The 24,241-nt window shown below is 38.1% G+C and overlaps 1 protein-coding gene across 2 annotated transcripts; it reads left to right on the plus strand.

The window, feature by feature from the left end:
• The first annotated feature begins 291 nt into the window (after positions 1-291).
• Positions 292-10,468, plus strand: Rbm11 (RNA binding motif protein 11). Of its 2 annotated transcripts, XM_075956345.1 has the most exons (5): positions 292-456; positions 5,295-5,457; positions 7,022-7,094; positions 7,606-7,702; positions 9,304-10,468. In XM_075956345.1, the coding sequence occupies exons 1-5, from the start codon at positions 361-363 to the stop codon at positions 9,589-9,591; spliced, it is 717 nt and encodes a 238-aa protein (XP_075812460.1). In that variant the 5' UTR covers positions 292-360; the 3' UTR covers positions 9,592-10,468. The 2 variants fall into 2 exon arrangements, with proteins under 2 accessions (XP_075812460.1, XP_075812531.1); XM_075956416.1 differs by lacking the exons at positions 292-456; positions 7,022-7,094 and having other exon boundaries at positions 5,359-5,457.
• Positions 10,469-24,241: the final 13,773 nt, after the last annotated feature.

Genomic DNA, 24,241 nt, shown 5'->3' on the forward strand with positions numbered 1-24,241 from the left:
ACCCTAGGCTTATCTATAGTGAAGTTAGTCCATCTTAAATCATCTTCCCAGTTATTTTGTTTCAAACCGTGTTTGAAAGAACCTAAAGTCAATAATTAACCTTGTTCAGGAAGAGACAGTAGCGCTGTACTAAGTGTTCTGTTGAAGCCCTTGGGTCCCTCACCCTGTTGCTAGCCGGATGAGGGCGGGACTGCGGAGTAGTGGGCGGTTCCCGCGAGGGCGTGGGGCGTGGTCTGCTCCACCCCGCCCATGGCGCGCGCCCGCCTCGGCCTCTGCTGCCCTCGCGGGGCCGCGCAGTGAGGCGGAGCGAGGGGGCGGGGCCTCCGCATCTCCTCCATCCCCTGGCTGCCGACCGCAGGGATGTTCCCGGCTCAGGAGGAGGCTGACAGGACCGTGTTTGTGGGCAATTTAGAGGCCCGAGTACGGGAAGAGATTCTTTACGAGCTGTTCCTTCAGGTACCGTCCGCGGGGAAGGCCGGGCGGCGGCTCGGGAGCCCCGGGACCCCGCCCCACCGGAGCCCTTGGGTACACAAGTGCGTGGCCGGTGATGAGTGGTCCCTTCCTCTGCAGCCCCGGGTGGGCAACGATCTCCCACCCCAATCCCACAGCCTGCCAGCCCCTGGCGAGGGCTGCCGGATCCTCTGCGGGCCCTGGATGTGCTGTGGAACATAAAACAACCCGTCACTGTCCTCAGGGGATAGTAAGCACCCTTGTGTCCAATCTGAATATGGTACCTGTCCCTGGCCATTACCCTTTCTTCTAAGCCTTTTTGATGGGGAAAGCAGTTTATTCTAGACTCTTACGAGGACATTCGGGACCTTTCTGAGAATTAAAAAAAAAAAAAAAACAACAACAACAACAAAAAAAAAAACACTTGCCAGAGACGGGTGTCTTCAACCGGTCATCTAGTTGGTTAATGACACAGAATTATGGGGCAAACCAAAGTGCAGAGAAAACCCTAAAGGGGGGAATCAAAACTGTTTCCATGATTGATGCTTATCGGTAAAAAACGTATATAAAAACTGTTGACAGTAAGAGCACTGAGGTCGACAGTGTGACCAGAAGTCAGTCAGTGTTGGAGTCTCAGTATGTGGAATTCTATACTGTGAAATGGAAGTAATAGTGTCTGCAATGTAATCTGATTGCCAGAAGTAAACTTAGCTCAATAAAACAGCTACCGCCATTGCGGCTGGCTGCTGCTAATACTTATTAGTGCTAATAGAATAATAATAAAAAGAAATCAGGAGTGATTTGCACTTACAAAATAACGGGAAATTCTCAGAGACACAATAACAGAGATATGTTTCGAGAGTGAAGTTTGGGTACCAGGCGTGGAAGTAATTTTTTTGTTTTGTTTTAAGTAATGTTTAAAGGACTTAGTTTGTCTCTAAATTTAAGTAAAGATGCTGAGAGCTGGATAGTTAGCAAGGATTCTCTGACAATAGCTCTCCTCTTAAACATTAAAATTTTTATTACTTAAAAATTATATATATTAAGACTTTTATCTTTATTTATTGCCATTTTAAAGATTTTCCTCTAAAAACATAATTATCTATTTTATGATCCAATATGGTTTGAAATTCACTGTTCAGAAAAGGAGTAATTTTAGCTCCTCCAGAACGCTTCCCTCTTTAACCTCCAAGGGAGTTAAAAAAGGTTGTGGGGTTGCCAATCCTCTATCACCAGAACCATCTAGTGAGGAAAACCTAGGTACACATCAATGTGTGCACAGAAAAGGCGAAATATAGTAGCTCCTTATTACTTTTATGATTTCCTTTTCCCACTTGACTAAAATTAAAATACTGTTCAATGGGTCAAGCAGTAAGCCTGCCTGTTCATTTTGCTCAAAGAGAATTACTAATGTACAGGATCATTTGAAAGACTTTGATGTCAGCAACATGAGCAAAACCACCATTCAGCTGTTCTGAAAATGTCTCATTCTAACTTTAGAAGAAAGTTATGTGGTTGTTGGTTTCAAAAAAGTCAGTTGAGTTATGCTATACCAAAACTGGAAGTGTCTCTCAGTGATCAACACTTGCTTTGCATTCATAAGATCCTAGACTCTGTTGCCAGCACTCAGGAAATAAGGAGTTTGGGCTTACGTTTATAAGTAAATCTCGTCTTTGTATGCTTCTGTATACTGTAATATTTTTTATTGATTTTTATTGAGCTTTACATTTTCTCTGCTCCCCTCCCTGCCTCTATCCTCCGCTTCAACCCTCTCCCAAAGTCCCCATACTCCCAATTTGATCAGGAGATCTTGTCTTTTTCTATTACCCATGTAGATTAGATCTATGTATGTCTCTATTAGGGTCCTCATTGTTGTCTAGGTTCTCTGGGATTGTTTTGTGGGCTGGTTTTCTTTGCTTTATGTTTAAAAAACATGTATGAGTGAATACACGTGACAATTATCTTTCTGCGTCTGGGTTACCTCACTCAAAATGTATTCTAGCTCCATCCATTTCCCTGCAAAATTCAAGTGTCGTTATTTTTTTTTTCTGCTATGTTGTACTCCATTGTGTAAATGTACTACATTTTCTGTTGGGATTAATGAGTCTTGTCCTTCAGCTGCTTTTCCCTCTTAGAACCTTTTAATGTAAGTTACTAGAAGCTGTGCCTAGTTAGAGGATCAGAGGATGGGATTATCACTTCTTGACCATTGACTGCAGTGTATTTAAGTCTGCATGGTGTTAATAAAAGGGGCTTTGGTATCAGCGTTAAAAGGTCTGTGTGTCGGTCTGTCTCTGCGTCTGTATTCGCAACCTCCAGCCCCTTGCCCGAAGCTCGCGAACTGGGTTCTAGCGCAGAGAGCGCAGACGCGGGGGCAGGGTGCGCGGCAATTTTTCTTATACATTCTTTGGTTGAGGGGCATTTAGGTTGTTTCCAGGTTCTGGCTATGACAAACAATGCTGCTATGAACGTAGCTGACCACATGTCCTTGTGGCATGATTGAGCATCCTTTGGATATATACCCAAGAGTGGTATTACTGGGTCTTGAAAAAGCTTGTTTCCTAATTTTCTGAGAAATCGCCACACTGACATCCAAAGAGACTGTACCAGCTTGCATTCCCACCAGCAATGGAGGAGTGTTGTCTTTACCCCACAACCTCTCCAGCATGAGTTCTCATCAGTGTTTTTGATCTTGACCATTCTTACAGGTATAAGACGGAATCTCAGAATTGTTTGGATTTGCATTTCTCTGATGATTAAGGATGTTGAACATTTCCTTAAGTCTGTGTACTGTAATATTAGTAGAGGAAAAGTAAAACTAGAAAACAGAATAAGTCCTTCATTACTATATGAATTTTTATAATCAATTTCAAATTTCTCAATATCTTGTTTTAAAATTCATATATATTTTTGTCCTTTTAACCAAGAAATATTAGAGTAGAGATTTAGAGTGGGGGAAAGACAATGATTGTGGTTTCAAATGTATTGAGTGTGAAGTTCCTTTTTTTTTTTTCTTTTGGTTTTTCGAGACAGGGTTTCTCTTTAGCTTTGGAGCCTGTCCTGCAACTCCCTTTGTAGACCAGGCTGGACTCGAACTCCCATAGATCCGCCTGCCTCTGCCTCCCGAGTGCTGGAATTAAAGGCATGCGTCACCACTGCCCGGCAAGTGTGAAGTTTCATGATGTGGTATAACAGAAAGCTGTCTTCATAGAAGAGGCAAAAATGGGGAAATTGTTTTGCTAACTTCATCCTGTTCAAACAAAGGGAGCAGGAGTTAGTCCCTGGGCAAAGATTTCGGAGAAGAAAGACTGAAATCCAAGGCACAGCACCATTGTAAGGATGGCATACTTTTTTGTGGATAATAAACAAATTTACATATATTTGGTCAACTCTGCAGAGAAAAATAATCTTTAAGTTATACAGCTCTAAGTCAGTTCCAGTCTTTGTGAACATATCCTCCAGTCAGGGTCATTGAGGTAACGAATTGGTGTAATTTTTTCCTCAGGTGTGATTAACACTCTTCTCTAATATTAGGCTTTGCTTCTTTGCTTTGCAAAAACTCATTGCAGGTTTTTGTAGCCACACTTCCTGAATCTTAAAATTTGTGGTACTTTATGCTGTTTGAAGAATTCACCATAGAATAATATTTCTAGTTGCTTTTTTTAAAAAAATTGTCAACTCAGATGAATAGTTTACTTATTCTACCAGATTTTAAAAATGTTAAAATGAATTTTCTTTGAACATATTTATGAAGCAGTGTTACTAGATCAAAAACATAATACATTTAGTTTATTTAGAAACACTGTGTAGTATGTGTATAGATGCATTCCTGTGTAGGCGGAAATTTCTGTCCCACCTGGAACCTTCTGTCCTGGAAGGATCAGTCCCAAAGAAACACTCAGGGGCTTATATTAATTATAAACCACATAATTAGGATTCTTATTAACTAGCGCTTACAACTTAAATTCACCCGTAATTCTTATTTATATTTAGCCACATGGCTTGTTATCTTTCCTAAGTGAGGCATTCTCATCTTGCTCTCTCTGCATCTGACTGGTAACTGTATCTCTGCCTTTCCTCTTCCCAGAATTCTCTTAGTCTGGTCACCAGGCCTATACTTCCTGCCTGAATACTGACCAATCAGCGTTTTATTAAGCTAATACAAATGACAAATCTTTACAATGTACAAAGGCTCAACAGCATGCATGTTCATGAATGTGCATATGTGAGTACCACATGTCTATGGAGGTCAGAGGACACTTACATTGGTCTTTGAAGTCCCCCTTTGTTGAAGACATTTTTCATGTTGCATACCCCAGCCTGGCTGGGTCTCTAGCGTCTGGCAGTTTGCACGCTGCTGATCCAGACCTAGTCTTCACACATACGTGGCATCACTCTTACCCCCAACCCATCACCATAGCCCTTCTTCAGTTTTGAGGCAGGAACATGAGTCTGCCATGTCATGTTACTGGCCTTTTTGACAGCAACCAACTCAACTAAGATTATTTTTCTCATTACTTTTCAGTTAAATTCTGCTAATATGTGCAGAGAAGTAGTACTATTTTCATATGAGATTCAAATATTCACTAAGTTGATTTGTAAAGCCCAAGATAAAAATAGTCTTTCTTTCCTTGTAATATCTGAACTCTACCCTATAAGTTCCTTGTCCACTAATGCCTCTGATAGAAAGGTTGGGTAGCTGTGTTGCTGAATAGGAAGATGCATGATCTGTGGAGCTGTTTATGAATGCTCTTTATTTTAGTCAAACTTGGACTTACTTAATTTATCTTAGTGTAAAAACAAAGTCCTTGGATTTATGAGAAAATAATTTTAGTTTCTTACAGGCTGGACCACTAACCAAAGTAACTCTTTGCAAAGACAGAGATGGGAAGCCAAAGTCCTTTGGCTTCGTCTGCTTCAAACATCCTGAATCTGTGTCTTATGCCATAGCTTTGCTGAATGGAATTCGTTTGTATGGAAGGCCAATTAATGTGCAATATCGATTTGGTAAGTTCTGTCCCTGATAAATCCTCAAAGTGCACTTTGTTGGTGCTATGATCAGGGGCTTAAGCATTTTGTTTTCTGTATAGAGTAGGATAGTTGTCCTCAACCTTCCAAATATTTCAGCTCTTGAATGCAATTCATGTTGTGGTGACCACCAAGCATAAAATTTTTCATTGCTTCTTTATAAGTGTAATTTTGCTACTATTATGAGTTGTAATGTAAATATCTGATGTGCAGAATATCTGATATGTGACCTCCCAAAGGGATGTTTTTCCAGAGGTTGAGAACCACTGGTGTAGGACAAATAAAAGTGTCTTTGTCATCACTATTAATTTTTGAAGTATCTGTTTGGTAAGTTCTGTCACCTGTCAATCTTCAAAATGTGCCTTCTTGTTGAACCTGTTCTCAGGGGCTTAAGTATTTTGTTTTCTTTATAGTATAGGACAATAAAAAGTGTCTCTCTCATCACTGTTGTTTGGGGGATTACATATCTAATGTTTAATATATAATTAATTAATATCGCCTCCTATATTACCAACCCAAACTTATCTCCTCTGCATTAAAACTTTTACATTTATACTTCAGAACCAACCAGGAAGTGCCTATAAAGGTTTCTAGCAACTTTAAAATCACATGAATTAAACACTGTTTGATACTGTTCAAGTACCTATTATCTTGAAGAGAGTTCTTCCCAAGTAGTCTTTATTGGGAAGCCAGTCTATGAACATTGCTAGGGCCTGAATTTAAAACTTTAGACATCTATTGCACACATCATGAACTAGTCATCTATAAACAAGAAGTAAAAATAATGTTTGCAGGCCAAGAAAGGGCTGATAGAGGCATCTAAGTACTCTGAGGCCTCCCCAGGTTGGTGCTGCCTTATTGGTGTATTATTATTGTTGTTGATCTACTAAAAAGCCAACAGTAGCAAAAACTATGTTTCTTGCAAAAGGAAAGTTATTTCTTCCTTTCTCTTTGCCCTCCACCTCTCTGCCAATTGGTAGAATAAGCTTGGGTGTGTTAGGTTTCAACACATCTTGTATTAAGTTGTGTTTAGGGAACTCAAATCTTATACTCAAGAAGCAAGTGACAGTGTTCGTGTGTCATTTTTAGCTTACAGTAACGTACAATAAAACAACATAGTTTACCTCACTTAGTCACATGTCTGTGTAATATTCATATCTGTCCATGAATTTTTTAATAAAGTTCAATTTTTATCCAGTCATTTATAATCCTGTATAAAATCTGGAAATGCGACTCTGGATATAAGTTATATGTGCATATATCTTAACTAGTACAGAATTTTGAATACAAAAAGTAAGGTTTTATATTTGTCTTTGTTTTGTTTTTATTAAATAGGGTCTTGGGATATACATCCCAGGCTATCCTGAAACTCTGGATCCTGCTGCCTCAGCCTCTCAAATTCTGAAGTATAGGTCAGAATCATCAGATTTAGGGTTTTGCTTGACTTTATGGCTTAATGTTATAATGTTCAAACTCCAAGTAATTGTGTCATGAAATAATGTTTCTTTTCTATTTTATTTTCTTTAATTCTGTCCCATTAAAGGCAGTTCTCGCTCTTCTGAACCAGCTAGCCAAAGTTTTGAGAGCTGTGTTAAGATAAATTCACACAGCTTCAGGTAATCAAATGCATGTTTTTGGATAAATATGAACTTTGTTATCTTAACTTGTTAGACATCAACAAGTAGATTAAAGCTGGAGTCTAGACACATAGCATTTTAGTTAAATTGTAATGATATCTTTAGAACTAAAGTGATAATTTCACCATTGTATTTCTAACTGTAGAAAACTGATGTTCTCTTAGTGACTGCAAGGCGGGTGCTTGTTATGTTCACATCTGAGCATTTCCTTTTCACAACTAGAACACAATCTAAGGTGTTCCTGATAAAAAGACAAATGTGATTCTAAATATTGTAGTTTCAATACTTTATAACTAAGTAATTAAGGTAATACCATGTCATTACATCATCAGTGAAATAGCACATTATTTGTGTGTGCAAAGTATTTAATCTTAAAGGCTACAAGAGAGTTCTTCTGTTCTACTTACATAAGGCTGTTAATATTTTTATGAGAAAATGACATTTGTACCTTTTAATTTTAAGATGTCCTTGCTTATCTTCTTTTGCACAGGAATGAAGAAATGGTGGGCAGATCTTCATTTCCCACGCAGTTTTTCCCAATTGCAAACACTGCTTTACCTCAAGAATATTTTTATTTTCAGAAAATGGTGGGTGTGAAATATGTTTGCTTCAGTATACAATTTACAAATATTGGAACAAAAGCACCCTTCTTGACAATTGGTGTTGAAATCTAAACCCGGCACCAACACAGACTATGCCCCAGCACATGTACAGAAAGGGTCATGAGAAACCCTGTGTATAAGACCTCAGTGACTGGCCCGTGCTCCACAGTGTCAGGCAGAAGTACCCCAGTAATCCCTAAATACCACAAACCCCAGAAAATGACCACTGCCAGGGATGTTCTTAGCCACAAAAATTTTCTCTCAGTACATAATATTCTTATGTGTAGTCATCAATCACATTTAATTATTTTTGTTTAAAAAGTCACTTGAAAGTTAGTACTAGAAGGAACAGCCATTTTAACATCTCCATTGTTTGGCTGTAGCCTAGAAATCTTGATCATGAAATTTGATTTTGGAATATTTTCCTCACAACTTTTTGTTTTGTAAGTAAAATAATGTAAGTTCCAAACTACGCAAACCTAAATCTATAAGTTTATTATCTATAGGTATGAGACTGTCCTGTTGATATTATGTTATCATTGTTGTTTTGTGTTTGTTTTTATTCAGAGGCTGTTATGAATAGCCAACATAAATTTAAACTTTAGTGTTTTTAATATCCATTTTCAATTAGTAAACAGTTATGAAACTTCCTAGAAAATGATGCTTCTGGAGAAAATATTCCTAAATCATAGCTAGCTAGATCTGTATCAGCACGGAAGCAGCCTGAACTAACACTAAGTCTCCCCCAGCATCTTTTATCTTTTGGTCTAGCTCAGCTTGCTTTGGAAGATTGTCTCATGCTGCCCTGTCCTCTGATTAGAACAGTCAGAAACTGCAGCTAACTTGTTAAGACCCAGGATGCATTTCTCTGCCTAAAGCAGTGACAACTGTGGTGTACAGCGTGGGAGCTCTCAGCTGCACGTGCACCCAAGAAGCTTTGAATTTCCATTAAAATTTAAAATCAGTACTTGAATTATGCATTGGGAAGTTTCTAGGTAAATTTAAAGCGACTGGAAATGGTAGTTATAAATTTTTCTATTATAAATTTTATGAAACTCTTAAGTCAAATGACTTCAGTGATGATTTAGCTTCCAAATCAGATAAACTGTGAGCATTTGAGAAGATTCCCCCTCCAAATCTAAGCAAACTATCTCCCTGGGGATATACCTCAGTGACAGATTGCCTGTCTAGCAAGAGCAAGGTCCTGGGCTCAAAATTCCAGCTCTGAAAAAAAAAAGCTTTAATTGATAAGGGTGTTAAATACCAGTAGTCTGAATATGTTTGGGGACTATCTTATCTATTTATTTATTTTCCTTTTCTATTGTGTTTACAAACTACCTATGTGTTTTTGAATAAGATTTCTGCTAGACACTGCTGACCAATGTGGTGGTAAACCATGTGGCACCTTTAATCTTTGTGCCTCATTTTACCCAACTGAAACAATGTCCATATATCCTTGTACAATACAGTCACTGCGGTATACTCAGGTTGGCTTGGCTCACCTATTGCTGTCTGCAAGTGCCCGTGCATTGTGAACTTTATTCTTGCATTCTGAGTGTGTGTTTACGTGTGTCTTCTCTTCACAGCCCTGGCACACACACAGTCCAATGATGCAGCCTCCTTTCTACGACATGACAGCTTCACTTCCCAGCAATACATCTGGGTCCTGCTCCTTAAACTACACCACAGACCTTGAGGCTGGACCCTGCTCCTATGAATGGACTCACCAACAGCCAAGTGAGCCTGATCTTTATCATAGGGGCCAACGAAAGAGGCAAAGGCAAGCCAGTGACTCTGGCAGTAGTTCAGAAGACCAGAGAGGGAATGAAGGTGGCCAAAAATGCCGGAAATGCAAGAAGAAGAAGAAATACTAGTGAAGAGTATCTGTGCTGCTCTCTCTATCAAAATAAAAAAAGAAAAAAGAAAAAGAAAAAAATGTCGGTTGTACCAAATGACCCATTTCTTGGCCACCATGTCTAAAAAAAAAGGAAAATACGACTCTGTGATTTGCTATTCAGTTTTTGCCATGAATGATAAAAGCTTTTCAACAGTAATATAATGTACTACTTTTGTATTTGCAAGGTTATTTCTTGCCCATTGTCAGGAAGAATACACTTTACATCATCTTATTTTTAGAGCTGAGGATGAAATTTCACTAAACTCTCAAGCCACTTGCTAAACCCTTGAGGGTTAAGTACTGTACTCTCCCTAGAATCTCACCTGAGGCTTTCAACCACAAGTGGGCTGGCCTCAGATGCATCTGTAGGTTGCTGGGGAAACAGTGGTCATATTTGAAAACAGCATGTTCTAATGACTATGTAGTAAGGAGGCATCAGTTCCCTTGTAACTGACACTTTACCCTTTATGTCTAAACACGGTATCTCTGAGCATCACTAGCAGACTGATTTCATATGATCGTGACCATGACATCCAAAGAAAGATTACTGTCATGCTCAGTGTCATTTGCTTAAAGGGGCTGCTATAGGATTAGTTGCTTTTTTCATGGTTTTATTGGACATAAATATCTCTTTACATCTCATCTCTTGTTTGTAGTGGAAAAATCAGTTGATGGTGTCAGCATCCCCTGTCTACTCCTGCCAGCGATGGTGGAAAGTAGAGAGCAAATGTGTGAATCGTCATGAACTGCATAGGTAGAATGATGTTGTATCATCATGTATTTAATGCCTACTTCCAGGTCTATATTTATAATTCATGCATTTTAGAAGATAAATGGAGTACATGTAAAATGAATGGTGTATATCAATTTGATTCAGCATAAACCAAAACTAAGAAAATTATGTGTTTGTTAAAACTAATGGAAAGCATCAGGATTCATCTACTCAGTTCAATAGGAAAAACCACACACGAGTGTTACTTTTGAATGTTGCTTACTTTTTCATAAGTATTATTTATTCAAAGAATAAAAATATTTTTAACGAGAAAAATAACTGAGTTTCACTCTTGGTAATAATAAGTATACAAGATATAGCAGTTATAACAAATCCAAGCTTATTTCCATCTGATCAATATGCAGACCTAAATTCCGCTGCATAGAACTTCAACTCATTTTTACATTCTTCAACAGTTAAATGCAAAAGCATCATTTTTAAATTCATATTTTTACAATTTGGAATCATGGTCAAAATAAAATTTATTCTTTCAAAATTAGATAGTAACATTTTAAAACTCATTAACATTGTCTTCAAGTTTCCTCTAGGTATGTAATTTATCATGGACATAAATGAGATCACTGGGATCGGCATGGTAGCAGAGCTATGTATATAAAAAAAAAGAAACCTTAGCAATGAATATTGACCTGCATAAGCAAGTCAGGTTGAAGCAGTGTATGACCTATTATGTTACAACTGGGAAATGTCTTTGTAACTCTTTCATCAGAGACAGAAAATTAACTCAGTATCAGTTCTCAGCTAGTTGGCTATTCAGCTAAATAGAACACTAGAAAAGTCACTTTCACCATGGTGTCTTTGTTAAAGATTCTAAAACTTCCCTTAAAGTGCTTCTGTTTACTACAACCCCAAGATTTTAAGTTTTCGGTTTTCCAAATGTTATGTACGTGGGTGAAGAACTATTAGTATAATTGGCTTCACAGGGTTTTCTTTTCCAATTTTAATTCTCCAATCTCAGAATCTACTTCAAATGTTAGCAGAAATTAAAAGCCTAACAATGATACTAGACACTTTACATATTCTCAATTCAATAATTTATTTAATTAATTTTTAATATACCAGGCACTGACATAATGAGCAAAAGTGTCACTAGAAATTAGTGGCAAACACACCCTCAAGTTTGCACAAAAGACACACACTGAGCTACAGTTAGTTGCTTAGATAAAGGACACATACAAAATCTCATCATTAAATGCAATTATATGCAGTATTTTCTGTGACATTACAAAGTGCCGTTGCAATTAATATTTGTTATTGTCAATGACTTAAAAATACTTAAAATTGTTACATATTGTTTAGTACTGTTCGGGCTAAAAATATTATATGCAAAAATGTTCTCAGTTTCTTTATTGCATGGTTAAAGATTTCTCTCTTGATAATATTCCCAACATTGTATCTAGATGTCCCCCTTTACCTATTAAACATACTCATTAGGGTATCTCATTGGCAATTCAACCTTTCTACTCTTCTTTCTAGTCTAAATTTTCCCCAAATATTTCTTCTTTGCTCAGTTTTGGCTAACATTCTGCTGCTGATCAGTTTTTCAAAATTTTCTATAGTCATCTTGCTTCAGTGACTTACTTCAGTCCCCAGTCATGCCTCATTACACTGAAATATTTTTGATGCCAAGCACTTGTCAAAATGAAAATAGGCTCTTGTAGTTTCACGTGAGCATAAAAAGTAAAAATAACACAATTTATTCAGTGTAATGTCTATTTAAATATGTTAAGTTTAATCATACTCCTTGGGGTGGACATTTCAGTGAGATGTGGTTTAAGTAACTGCTACTCTGGCGATTTGGTTGCCTGGTTCCCATTCTTTCCACTCCTTAGGAAGAGAAAAACCAGAGGATACTGTATAGTCCCCAGATAGATTCGGCAGAGCACAATTTTCAATTCAATGGCAGCTGCCCCTGGGTTTTTCAGTGTCTACAGTCTGCCTCTGCTTCTATACATGTAAGTAAAACATCAGAAATGAGAGTCTTGTTCATTTATTTATTGCATATTTAAAAGGACAATTTGTAACCTGAGCTTTATTGTGGTAAAAATGACTCCTCAAAATCAAACTATTTTTAGAAATTATATCCCAACACAGATAGCTCAAAGAAAATCCTTTTAAAGTGTTTTTCATTGGTTTTAAATTTTTCCCACATACACAATTAAATATTATCCTGTCTTTTCCCTCCATTCCCCGATCCTTACTTAGGAAACATAAAAAAATACTGTTCTTTGAATAATATTAATGAGATTCATGCACTTCTTAAGGTTATAATGTTTTGGGTTTTACTTTTTTCTAATAAGGAATAACAGTTACCACAAAAATATACACTAGGGTGGCAGTGTCGAAACTCTATTCTAACCTTAATTTGCAGTCAGAAGAAATGCATTGTTTATGATACTCAGAACAATTGTTTTTGCCACTCAGAACTCTGGGAACTATTATAGAAAGTTCTCACTATTCCACGTTGTTTAACATGTACTGGTACTCAGTCATATGCACACGTATTGGACTGTGTCTCCGTGTGTGTGTGTGTGTGTGTGTGTGTGTGTCTACACCTAGATCAACATCATGTATTTTCGTCAGTTGCTCTACAAATTATATTTAGATACAGGGCATTTCATTGATCTTGGATCTCTCCCATTTGGCAAGATTACCTTGCCAGGAAGTTTCCACGATCCCCCACCTCTGCCTCCCAGAGGCTAAGATTACAAAGACTTGCCATTCCCAGCTTTGTATGCAGGCACTATTAATGGCAACTCAGGTCCACATTGCTCACGCAGCAAACATTTTACAAACTGGCATCTCTCTCCACTCCTCACTACTCTCCATTGTGATCTTCCTCAAGATTTCCTATTTTCTGTTGAGAATAGTCATCAATAAAAGAATCATCAATGAATAAATGGCCTCCCAACACTAAATATACTAAAGCTACACACTGAGAATGTATGACCCCACCCCCCACCCCATTTAAGGAACTGTAGTCTTCGGACAAGGATGAAAAGCTGAAGTTGTGGCACAGTGGGGTGGGGATTTAGGGTAGTTAGAGCATGGGAGAGGTAAACAGATCATAACAGCAGGAATTCAAAGGAGGCTCTAGTCCTTAATAAAATGAATCCTGAGAGGATGAGAGGAAATTGTCAAACCACTAACAATAAAGAGGTATTCTAAATGTTCACCAGCTTTTCTGTAACATCTACGCTGTTCCCATGCTGCCAGCTCTGTCCACCCAACCGTGGGGAGGTGGCTCTGAGTTCTCTGTCAACCCATCCTCTACGTATACTTGAATGTCTTAAGCATTTCTCTCTGTTTTTTTTTTTCTGTTACTCACACTTGTTAAGTCAGTGTTTGGGTTGGTTTGGTTTGATATTATGTTTTTGCACTTTCAATGTTACAGAATCTTATTGTAAGACTCCTCCTTGAGTCTTAAAAGAGACTTTGTATTTTAAACCTCTGAGCAGCATGGGGCGGTTGAGAATATGGACACTTATGTTGAGCTGCATATATTTCTCATTGTGAGATGACAACCAGTCTATGGTGGTAGGAATAAAATATTGTAGTTTGGATGTAACATGTCCCCAACTGTATCATTCAACTGAACACTTCATCTCTAACTGTGGAACTTTGGGGATTTTGTAGAACCTTGGGGTTTGCAGCCACAGAGCATGACAGACACCGGTTAATCACAGGAGTGACCCTTCGAAGATTTTAGCTGCAACCTACTTTTTGCTCAATCTCCCTGATCCCTAATTCACCAAAATGTCAGCAAACCATACCATAATCTCCCAAATCATAAAGTTACCTGCTGCAGCCTGAATGTGTTCCAGCAACAGTATGCTGTAAGTTACAACTAGTCGCTCTCCCAAGTCTCTTCTGTCAGAGTAATTATGCCCATGCAGATTAAATAGGTGATGTAAGTCAGCTGTTGTACAAGAATCACGACTTTCTGAAAAAGGTCCATGTATCCACCAATGGAAAGAACCCAGCTGAAATAACAGTTCCCTATACACAAACACACTTTCCCTAGCCTAAAGATCAAACCCCAAGCTTAGCGTCCTATGGGGAAATGACCTCCTCAATATCACCCCTAAGAAAAGAAGTTCATGACCAGACACAACTTTCCAGTCAGCATCACCTTAGGCAATTACACATGAGCTATCATGCGCAGTATGTCAACAAGCTTCCCTGGAGGATAGAAGGGTACTCTATCACTCAAAGTTCTCCAATGGAATCTACCCTGTAGGCAATCTACAGGACGGTCCTGGGACCTGGTCTGTGACAGATAGATGTTGAGTCTGGGAGAACACATCTCATATAAAAGAATGAAATAGGTTCCAGTGAGAGCTGTCTCTTAGAAATGACACAGCCATTTCACTAATGAACTTACAGAAACGGACATTGCCTGCACCACGTAATCACAATATGGGCCTGTTGTCATTTTATAATGGATGAGGGAAAGAATGAGGATGCCACATATTTCCCTGAGTAACTACTGGCGATTAATGGTTGCTGGGAAAGAAAGTATCATTTTGTTCAATGCCAACAGCTAAATTGTATGCAACCCCCTAGGAAAAAATCATGCAAGGGAACACATACACATGCATATACATGCATAACACACACACACACATACACAAAGACACACACACACACACAACATGGAACTAGGAGCATGATAAAGAACACTTGTTCTTACATGGATTTGGATCCATTTTTTAGCGCTAAAATGGTGATTCACAACCTTTTATAACTCCGGTTTCAGAGGATCTGACACCCTCTTCTGACCTTCATGGGTACCTGTATGCATGCATATAAACTTCTATAGACACATGCACACACAAATAAAAATAAAGCTTTCAAAAAGCAACAATGAAACACTTTCAGTTCTTGGAAAGAGTTCAGTGAATTAATCACCAGTGGCCTTTAGAAAAATGTGCTACTGTTCCCTGATGAATTCTTTCTTATGCAACCCAATTACTTCCTGAGAGCAGTGGATCAAAGTAACCGTCTGAGTTCTCCTTTGATGTGGTATAAGAGTGGGAGGACAGAAGCTTGTGTCTGGCTGGCTGCACTGGGGGAAGAAGCTGGAGGTGGAGGCGGAGGTGGTTTTGGGCCGACGGAAGCATAGACTTGAGATGAATTTTCATGAAAGTAATGAAGTATAAACACATCCCTGCATGTTTACGTACCCGCAGGTTGACCTTTGCAGATAATATTTTTAGGCCCTTACTTAGAACAAGTAGTGCCCATCGGCCCTTATACCTGTTGCAAATGCCCTTTCCCTGCCCTTGTTCGGTTTCCATCTGTCTGTCTCTTTGAACTGGAGACTTTGCAATTCGTGTCCATTGCCTTTTCAGTCTGTATTAGTGTGAGACGGTCTCAGTGTTTTCATTATTAATGTAAATAACTATCTCCAGCTTTTCTTCTGGTGTTTTGTTTCATCTTCACATTAAATACGGAAAATACTTAGAATTAATATTATCATAAGATGTAAGCTAAAGTATCCCTTCTGCTTTATTCTCCAAGTCGTTAGTTAAAATAGCCTATCTGCCACAAAGAAACCTCTTGTTTGTGATCTCTGTGCCTTTTGTTCTCATGCATTGATCATCTGACTTTATAATAGTACTACATTGTTTTAATTACTCTAGTGATAATTTAACAATCACTTAAAATTGCATCTTTGCAATTTTATAAAATAAACCAATCACATTTTACTAAGATTAAAATGTGTGTTTATGCTTGTCCTATTGCATTGTTGTGAAGTATTTAAATTCAATCTTATTCTTCAAAAAGCCTTCAAAATTATTACTTTGAATAATATTACATTTTGCTCTTAGTTTTAAAACATTGTCAGAACTATAGAAGGCTAGATAACTTCTTTAAAGCTGCCCTCTTGTAACAATGTAATTTAAACTTTTGCCAATATGTTTAGTTTTAAATACATGTTAAAAATTAAAAGGATAAAACAGAATCAATATTTATTAAAATTCATCTGCATGTATTATTAAAGGACAATGACCAAGCAAAGTTGCTCCTTATTTTCTCTTTGCAATCCAGTTTTCTTTATTCCTTTGACTAAATTGCAGGGATAGCATTGAAATAGTTCTGAAGGACCAGAATCTATCCTAGCAAACTGGTTTTTTTCTCTTTGCCAGTTCTCAAGACAGAGTCAGGACCGCTTGTACACACTGTGTCTCTGTTCTTTCATCCGAGTCTACATGCACTGTTGTAAATGCCCTGTGCTGAACACTGAGATATCCTCACCTCGCACCCTTCTCTACTGGATGAGAGTTCAACAAAAAGGCAAAGATGCTTACTATGAATCTGAACCCCAGTGCCAATGAAAATTACATGTTCTCTGCTGTATTACGTGTTGGATCTCCCATTCTGTAGAGTTAGGACTTTAATTTCTATGACCATAAAAATATTTCTATTGCTACTACCAGAGAAGGCAGACTCCAGATTTGGGTGGATTTCCCCTCAAAATATTGTCCATGCATGCACTAAAATAATTCTCACATAGAAATAGGTATGTGATGTAATTGCTATAATAATTGACTATATTTAGTCATTCCTTGACATATACATATATTAAAACACATAAGAAATAATAAAATATTAATCTTTTGAAAGAAAAGGAAAAGAATGAGGCATATCAGAGCTTTTCAAACTAAGTCACCTCTAAGAGACTGCAACTGTGTTTGGATATTTCACAGTGTATCAGTTTATCCAAGCTGGAACTACATTCTGCTGAATGAACTGCTTTCTAATTCCAGGTTACAAATAGGTATATGAGAAAAGCTATTTTTGAAGACTCAAATCACCTACGTTAGGCTTCTGAGTTATCAGTTATTTGTGCATTTCACCCATCTCTTTCTTTCTGATCTATTGAGCCACATTTTTGGTATGGGGCTGCAAATAATGCTGTAGTTCATTGGCATGCCTCTCCTGAAGTATAGGGTGTATTTCTTGTGTCTCTAGATTTTCTCTGCTATAACAAAATATTTGAGGCTGGGTGAATTAAGAAGGTTTTTTTTTTTTCATTAGCTCACCATACCGAAGGTTCAAGAGCACAGTATCAACTATGTGATCCACTCAGGTGCTCTAGTGGGGGCTTTATGACTGAATCGCAGGACAATTTGAATTCTTAGCAAGGGGTATGGATAAAAGGGATTCAGAGAAATTCAATCGTCCATTCTAAAGGCCATTCTCTGGGGAGCTAATCCAGCCATGGGATGGCTGGACCACTCCTGAAAGAACCTTGATCTATTCATGAGAGATGCAGCCCCATGAACTCATGCTAGGCTGCACCTCTTCAAAGACTCTATCACTTTGGTACCAATCGTTCTATTCATGAACTTTCAGGAAACAAATCACATGCAAAATACATGTCTCCTCCTTTGAACCTTTCTCAGCTCTTACACTGTTTTTGGCAAATAGAATACAGTCTGTTATGCCAATCTCTGGTCCCATGATTTACAGACGAGTATTTGTATTTTATGTATTTGGAAAGTTGAGTTGCTGTGTTCGATATCCAGTGTCCTCTTGTTGACTATACTATAAGAAGACTCAGGAGCTACATGGAAATGGACCCGAAACTTCCAAAAGTCCCTTCTAAAGCAAGGCATGTGGATAAATCTATTGGAGACTTTATTAATCTGTCCTCTAGAGGGTCATCACATGACCCCAATCAATACTACAGAGAGCAGAATTATGAGATTTGAGGGAGTGTTTCTGTCTGACCACAAAGTTTTGATATATCTGATTCCTCTAAAAGCAGAAAGTGAACTCACATTTTAATGGACCACAACCTAGATTTTAGGAGCTAATCTATTGGAATGGCATCCTGATCATTTTATTGTGACAAACAGAAGCACTTTTCTTTCTTCCTTCAAGAAAAACGTTTTTGGCTTCCACACAGAGATCTTCTGGCAATCTAATAAATTTGCCAGCACTGTCATTCCTGGATAACAAGCCTTTGGAACTTTAGAGAGCAACAGTCAGAAACCATTTGGCTCTCAGACACCTGATAAACCCTCCTCCCAGGTTTTATGTATAAGAGATGCTGTGTTTGGGCTCCATCAGTACTTTTCTGTCTTCCTACTCAGACAGGAGGGCATTCATTTCGACCTCTTTTGTAATTCTTCCAAGTCCAACTTTTGGAATTTTTATGCAATTAGATTTGTGTGTGTGTGTGTGTGTGTGTGTGTGTGTGTGTGTGTGTGTACGTGTGTGCGCATGCGTGAGCACATGCCCTGCCTCACATTTACAAAGTAAATAAACTACAGAGTTAATCCTTAGAGTTAATCTGAAAGTTTAAAAGATTAGTTTACAGCCAGGCGATGGTGGCGCACGCCTTTAATCCCAGCACTCGGGAGGCAGAGGCAGGCGGATCTCTGTGAGTTCGAGACCAGCCTGGTCTACAGAGCTAGTTCCAGGGCAGGCTCCAAAGCCACAGAGAAACCCTGTCTCGAAAAAGCAAAAAAAAAAAAAAAAAGAAAGAAAGAAAGAAAGAAAGAAAGAAAGAAAGAAAAAAAGATTAGTTTACCTCTCACTTGATTTTAAATATAAAATATTCCATTTCTTCACAGACTATATATGTGAGTGAGCACATTTAAAATCTAGTTTAAAGAGTTGGAGGGAATAATTTACATCAAAGACGCTCTGAGGACTTGTATTCTTTGCTTTTGATGGCTTGAAGATTCCTTGCAGAGTTGACCATCTGTGTCTCCTTTCCTCCCATCAATACTCTAGTGATCACAAGCCTAGAATATTTTAAGCCTCATACAGTCTTCTCAGATCACATAACATACAGAAAGCCTTGTGTGCCTCAAGAAATCATGAAATGCAACCTATTTCTTCACATTTCATGAATGAAAACGAGATAATCTCTTCTCATTTTCCTTTTAAATCCATCCAGTTTTCCCTAGCAGCTGTCAAACACTCCAGCCTGACTTTCTCATGCTTTCTAATGCTGATGATCTGGGAAGTATTAGATTCATCAGTACTTCCTACGGTTATTAAAGAAGAATGTAGCTTGTCCCTGGCACCCATAACTGTTTTTTGGTCAAATCAGAGTTCTTGATCCCATAGTAGACCAGATTATAAAGAATAGCTATATGAAAATAAGATGCCCCTTCATCTGATCTCATATATTTTTCAGTCATGGTGAAGGAGAGCGATGTATATCTTTGTGCTGATGAGATAATCACCAATCTCTCTTCTCCACCTCCCTGCCACATACTAGAACTTCATCCTCACTGATTCTCTTGAGGCTAATGAAATCAGTCCTATGGCTTTTCAGGAACTACCAAAGCCCCCAAAGTCATCCCTCATCTTACAGAGTCCAGGAAGTAGAGAAACATTCCTGCTCAGGACCAGACTTCACCCTTACAAAATCTTTGAACTTCCTTGATTTACTTTTAGAAATCACAGTTTCTTGTATTCCCTTGCATCCTTAGCTAGTTTCTTTTCCTCGCCTCTCTAACTGAAACCAGACTCTCTTCAGGGGACTATGGCTGATTTGCAGCCCTCTTAGGTGGTGGCTGTCTTGTCTTTCATCTTCTTTGTGTCATTTAACCAGAAAGAGGGTAGTGGCTTCTTTGTTCAATAACAGTCATTCTAGATCCTTCTTATTTTTTCTGTCATTGTAGTATGTCACATGTAATGCTTTCTGGCTGCAACATTTACTGTGTTCTTTCATGTTTTAAACTTTTATAAGATGCAGAATAAAGCATGCAGTAAATAATATTGCCTCATAACTTTATTGTTAAGAACTTAAGCAGTTCCTATATTTACAGATAATGCTGTGTTAGAAACTTTGTGCAAACTGCTGCAAGTTTGGATTATATAATAATGTGCTTTTCAAAGATTGAATGGATTCAGAAAGATGAGCTCCTTTCACACTCTGAAATAACTATTTCAAAGTTGTTAACTTTCCCAAAGGAGTGATGATGAGACCTGAGGAATGAAAAAACTGTTATTTAGTATTACTATAATTTAAAAATAAGAAACCAACATTTAAAAGTCAGTTACATAACTCAAATCTCATCTATGCATAATACATAGTGAATCACATTTACCACTGAGTCATGTGGAGAATGCTGGTACCTACGTGGAGAGAAATTTTTCTGAAGCCAGTATAAATATTCTTTTATTCTCTCAGACAATTTAATTACTCTGCTTTGATATTTTTAGGGTTGTTCTTTTGATCATTTTAGTTTTTAAAATTTGAATATAAATTGCAGGATATACTCATTGCAAAATATTGGAGATATGAATTTCTTCTCATTGATTTTACCTGAAATATGCTTCAGCTGTCCTTCTAGTTGGCTCCATTTCTAAATCTGAGGAATTCATAAAATCATTCTTGCATCTGTCCGTCTGCCTTTTATTACAGATCGCTTTGACCTTAACCTTGGACTTTGTGTTGTCTTCTGTCTATAAAAATAACCCATGCTCTGAAGACCAATAATAAACGTGCTCTTATTTTATATTTCTTAACTAATTTTTAGGATCATTTTATCGCTGAAATGTCACAATGATTTCTGTTCCTTTAACAGATATTGTGATAATCTCCCTCAAGGAACTCATCTAAATCTCTGTGTCAACCAAATTACACAGAAGAGGGGGACATAAATATATACACTGGGTGCAGACCTGTGTTTTCTTGAATAGAAATGCCATGGGAAGAGCTCTTGTTAAGTTCTCATGGCCACCATTATATAGAAACTCTTCACGGTTGGGGTCCTGCAGAATTAGAATGCATTCTTTCTAATTTACCAGCTGGACTTTTGACATTCAAACCAGATAATGTGGATGACTCTGGAGAAACCCAAGTCTGCACCATGATTAGAGTTGTCCTTATACCATCCCTGATTCTAGCACTCACTTGGTGTTTAGTTCGGAAAAGACATGCCACCACCACTGTTTTTTTTTCTGCTGCCACTGGCTATTACCCCACTTCTGTGATGAGAATTTTAATGCTAGACTCTCTCTAGTTTGGAGTATTGAGAAGTAGTGGAAGCATTAAGAGATAGGTTTCGTGAGGAGTCATCTTCCAGTCGCTGACAGCTCACCTGTCAGCATGAGCCTTTATCAGGAACATTCCTTGAGATACTATGCTATCTCACCATAGGTCTAAAATCATGTAGTGAAAGCTGCAGAACTGTCAAACAAAACAAGGTTCTTCTTGCTGTAAATCTATGATGCCAGACACACGCTACAATTATCAAAAGTGGAGCAATACACCGGTGGTCGCTAATTCAATGTAGAGGAAGGTGGACGTAAAATGCAAATGTATGCATGGCACACATGTATATAGGAGGTGCAGGAATGGGAACCAGGCTTTCTCTTTGATAGCAATTTTAGCATTCTGACGTAGCAAAGGGCTGAACAATGGTATCTTATATCTTTGCTCATCTAAGCTGATGGCTTATCTTTTTTTTTCATTCTGGCAATCTCTAGATTATTTTTTCCCACATTCCAGCAACCATTAGTTGTCTTAGAGACTGAGTAAACTGCTTATTTTATAAAACTATGGGAAACATTAAACATTCATGAAGTTTAAAATAGAAATCAAAATAATGTGGCAGAAAAAAAAAGACCACGTTAAAGACTGACTTTGTATTCAAATCCCTCCAACAAGTTCCTACCCACCTCTGAAATTTCCTGTCATTTTTGCCATCTTTCCTAGAAAAAAATATCCACTTAAATAAATGTAAGGGATTGTTGAGTGGAACAGAAGGAACAAGCATCTCCTAAGAGTCACCTGCCACAATGATTTTCCCTCACGGCAGCCCATCCACTGCAAGAAAATGTATCCTTCCTGTCACTGATGATTCAGAGGATTATCTGGAACCTTAGAATCAGTAGGTTAAGTATTGATTTTTACGACTCCTTTGAAAATAGTGTTTATTGATACTGAATGTGTACAGAGAAAATAGGCAGCTTTATATCAACTTTACAAGCATTTGGTTGACATATTTTACTCTGAATGTGTGTAGAAATTGCTACACAATTAGCTGTTATAAATATTCTTTATAAAGATCCTTTAACATTATTTTTTGGAAAGTATCTAAAATCTTTATCTAATCCATATTAAATAAAGATGAAGCAAAGCTTTACAGACCAATGAAATTGATACTACTTTGTATTCTAGGTGGGAAACAATGATGTACTCTAATAATAAAGCAATTAAAATTATCATGTACACCTTGTAAATACTTGGTAATATGACTTTCTCTTTCAAGTGCTCTTCCCAATCATGAAAGGATGTCTAGACATCTACCAACAGTCCATCAATATAAACACTTAAAAGCAGAGGTCTGTTACTGAAGGAGGAGCAAACATGCACCAGCGCAGTTAATCGCATTAACTATTAGCACATGCATGCACTGTTGCTGTGCTCAGTTTTCAATAACTCTCTGCCTTTGTTTTTCCACTGGGCCAGATAATGAATCAAATTCCCCAATTCGAGTTACCAGAATAAGGATGAATTGATGTATTTCACAGTGTAGAAAATTTAATTAAAAGAGAAATGTACCTCATTCCCTGTAATTACTCATCCATTCGCTAACTACTCTATTAAGTCTGGGATGGATAAATTGCTCCATTGTGGTACAGTAACAACACTGATTGAAAAGTCAACTTAGCAAATCCCAGACCAACATCCTTTTATCCTAGAGCACATGATGGAGGGAGAACATGACGACATCATCGAAATATCCAACAGATCACTCCTCTTTACCCTTCGGTTTTCTCTTTTAAAGGGCAAGATTAATGTTTTGAGTAATCAGCCTTTCGCTACCATGACTACCATAAAATATCTTGAACGTTTTAGTCTTAACAGTGGGAAAAGAAAGTGAAAAGCTCTTTACAGATCCCTGGGAGTTATAATATTGGAACTCTGAAAAGTTGAAATAAATCCTAGTCAAATAGCATTCTTACACATCTCCAGAAGATGTCAATCAAAACCTAAGGAAACCATCTGTGCCTGAAGCGCTAGCAAAGCTGAACACTTCCACAGAATAGGACTTCCCATATTGAGTCCCAGACACCAATACTTCTTTGGAAAAGGGAACCCTTTAAAACATGGTTTGTCTACCTAGCCAGCCAATGGTTTTGTTTGGTTTCGTTTTTTACGCTGTTGAAATCATCATACCTATTTTACGATGGAAGGAAGAAAAGGAGGGAAGAAGGGAGAGAGGGAGGGAGGAAGAACAGAAGGAAGGAAATTAAAAGCTAACTTCTGAAGTTTTACTTGGTAAAGTTGTGCGGCAAAATTCCTAAAGAGCCGCTAGAGGGCAGTGGTTACCAGAAACACTAAGAAAATTAAAGACTATAGATCTTCATAGAAACCAGTAGGACAGTGCGAAGAGAACAAAGAAAAGCCAAAGAACAGAAAGAAGAGCAAGGGAGAAAAACTCAGCAGCTTGACTGAAGTCTGGGGCTTTTGCTTGCAAAAAGCAGCACAGGGCTGTAATTAAGTCTTAATTTCAAATGTATTTCACTACACTACATCACCTTAGGGACCTGTCCAGAGTAACGCTGAAGTCAGCTAAGGCGACAAAGGCACTGCTGTGAGGGTGGTGTGTGTGTGTGTGTGTGTGTGTGTGTGTGTGTGTGTGTGTGTGTGTGCACGTGTGTGCATGAGAAAGAGGGGGGAGCAATAAAGGCACTATTGTGAGGGTGGTGTGTGTGTGTGTGTGTGTGTGTGTGCACGTGTGTGCATGAGAAAGAGGGGGGGAGCAATAAAGGCACTGCTGTGAGGGTGGTGTGTGTGTGTGTGTGTGTGTGTGTGTGTGTGTGTGCACGTGTGTACATGAGAAAGAGGGGGGAG

The sequence above is a fragment of the Microtus pennsylvanicus genome, chromosome 1 (genome assembly GCF_037038515.1).
Source record: "Microtus pennsylvanicus isolate mMicPen1 chromosome 1, mMicPen1.hap1, whole genome shotgun sequence".
NCBI classification, from domain to species: Eukaryota; Metazoa; Chordata; class Mammalia; order Rodentia; family Cricetidae; genus Microtus; species Microtus pennsylvanicus.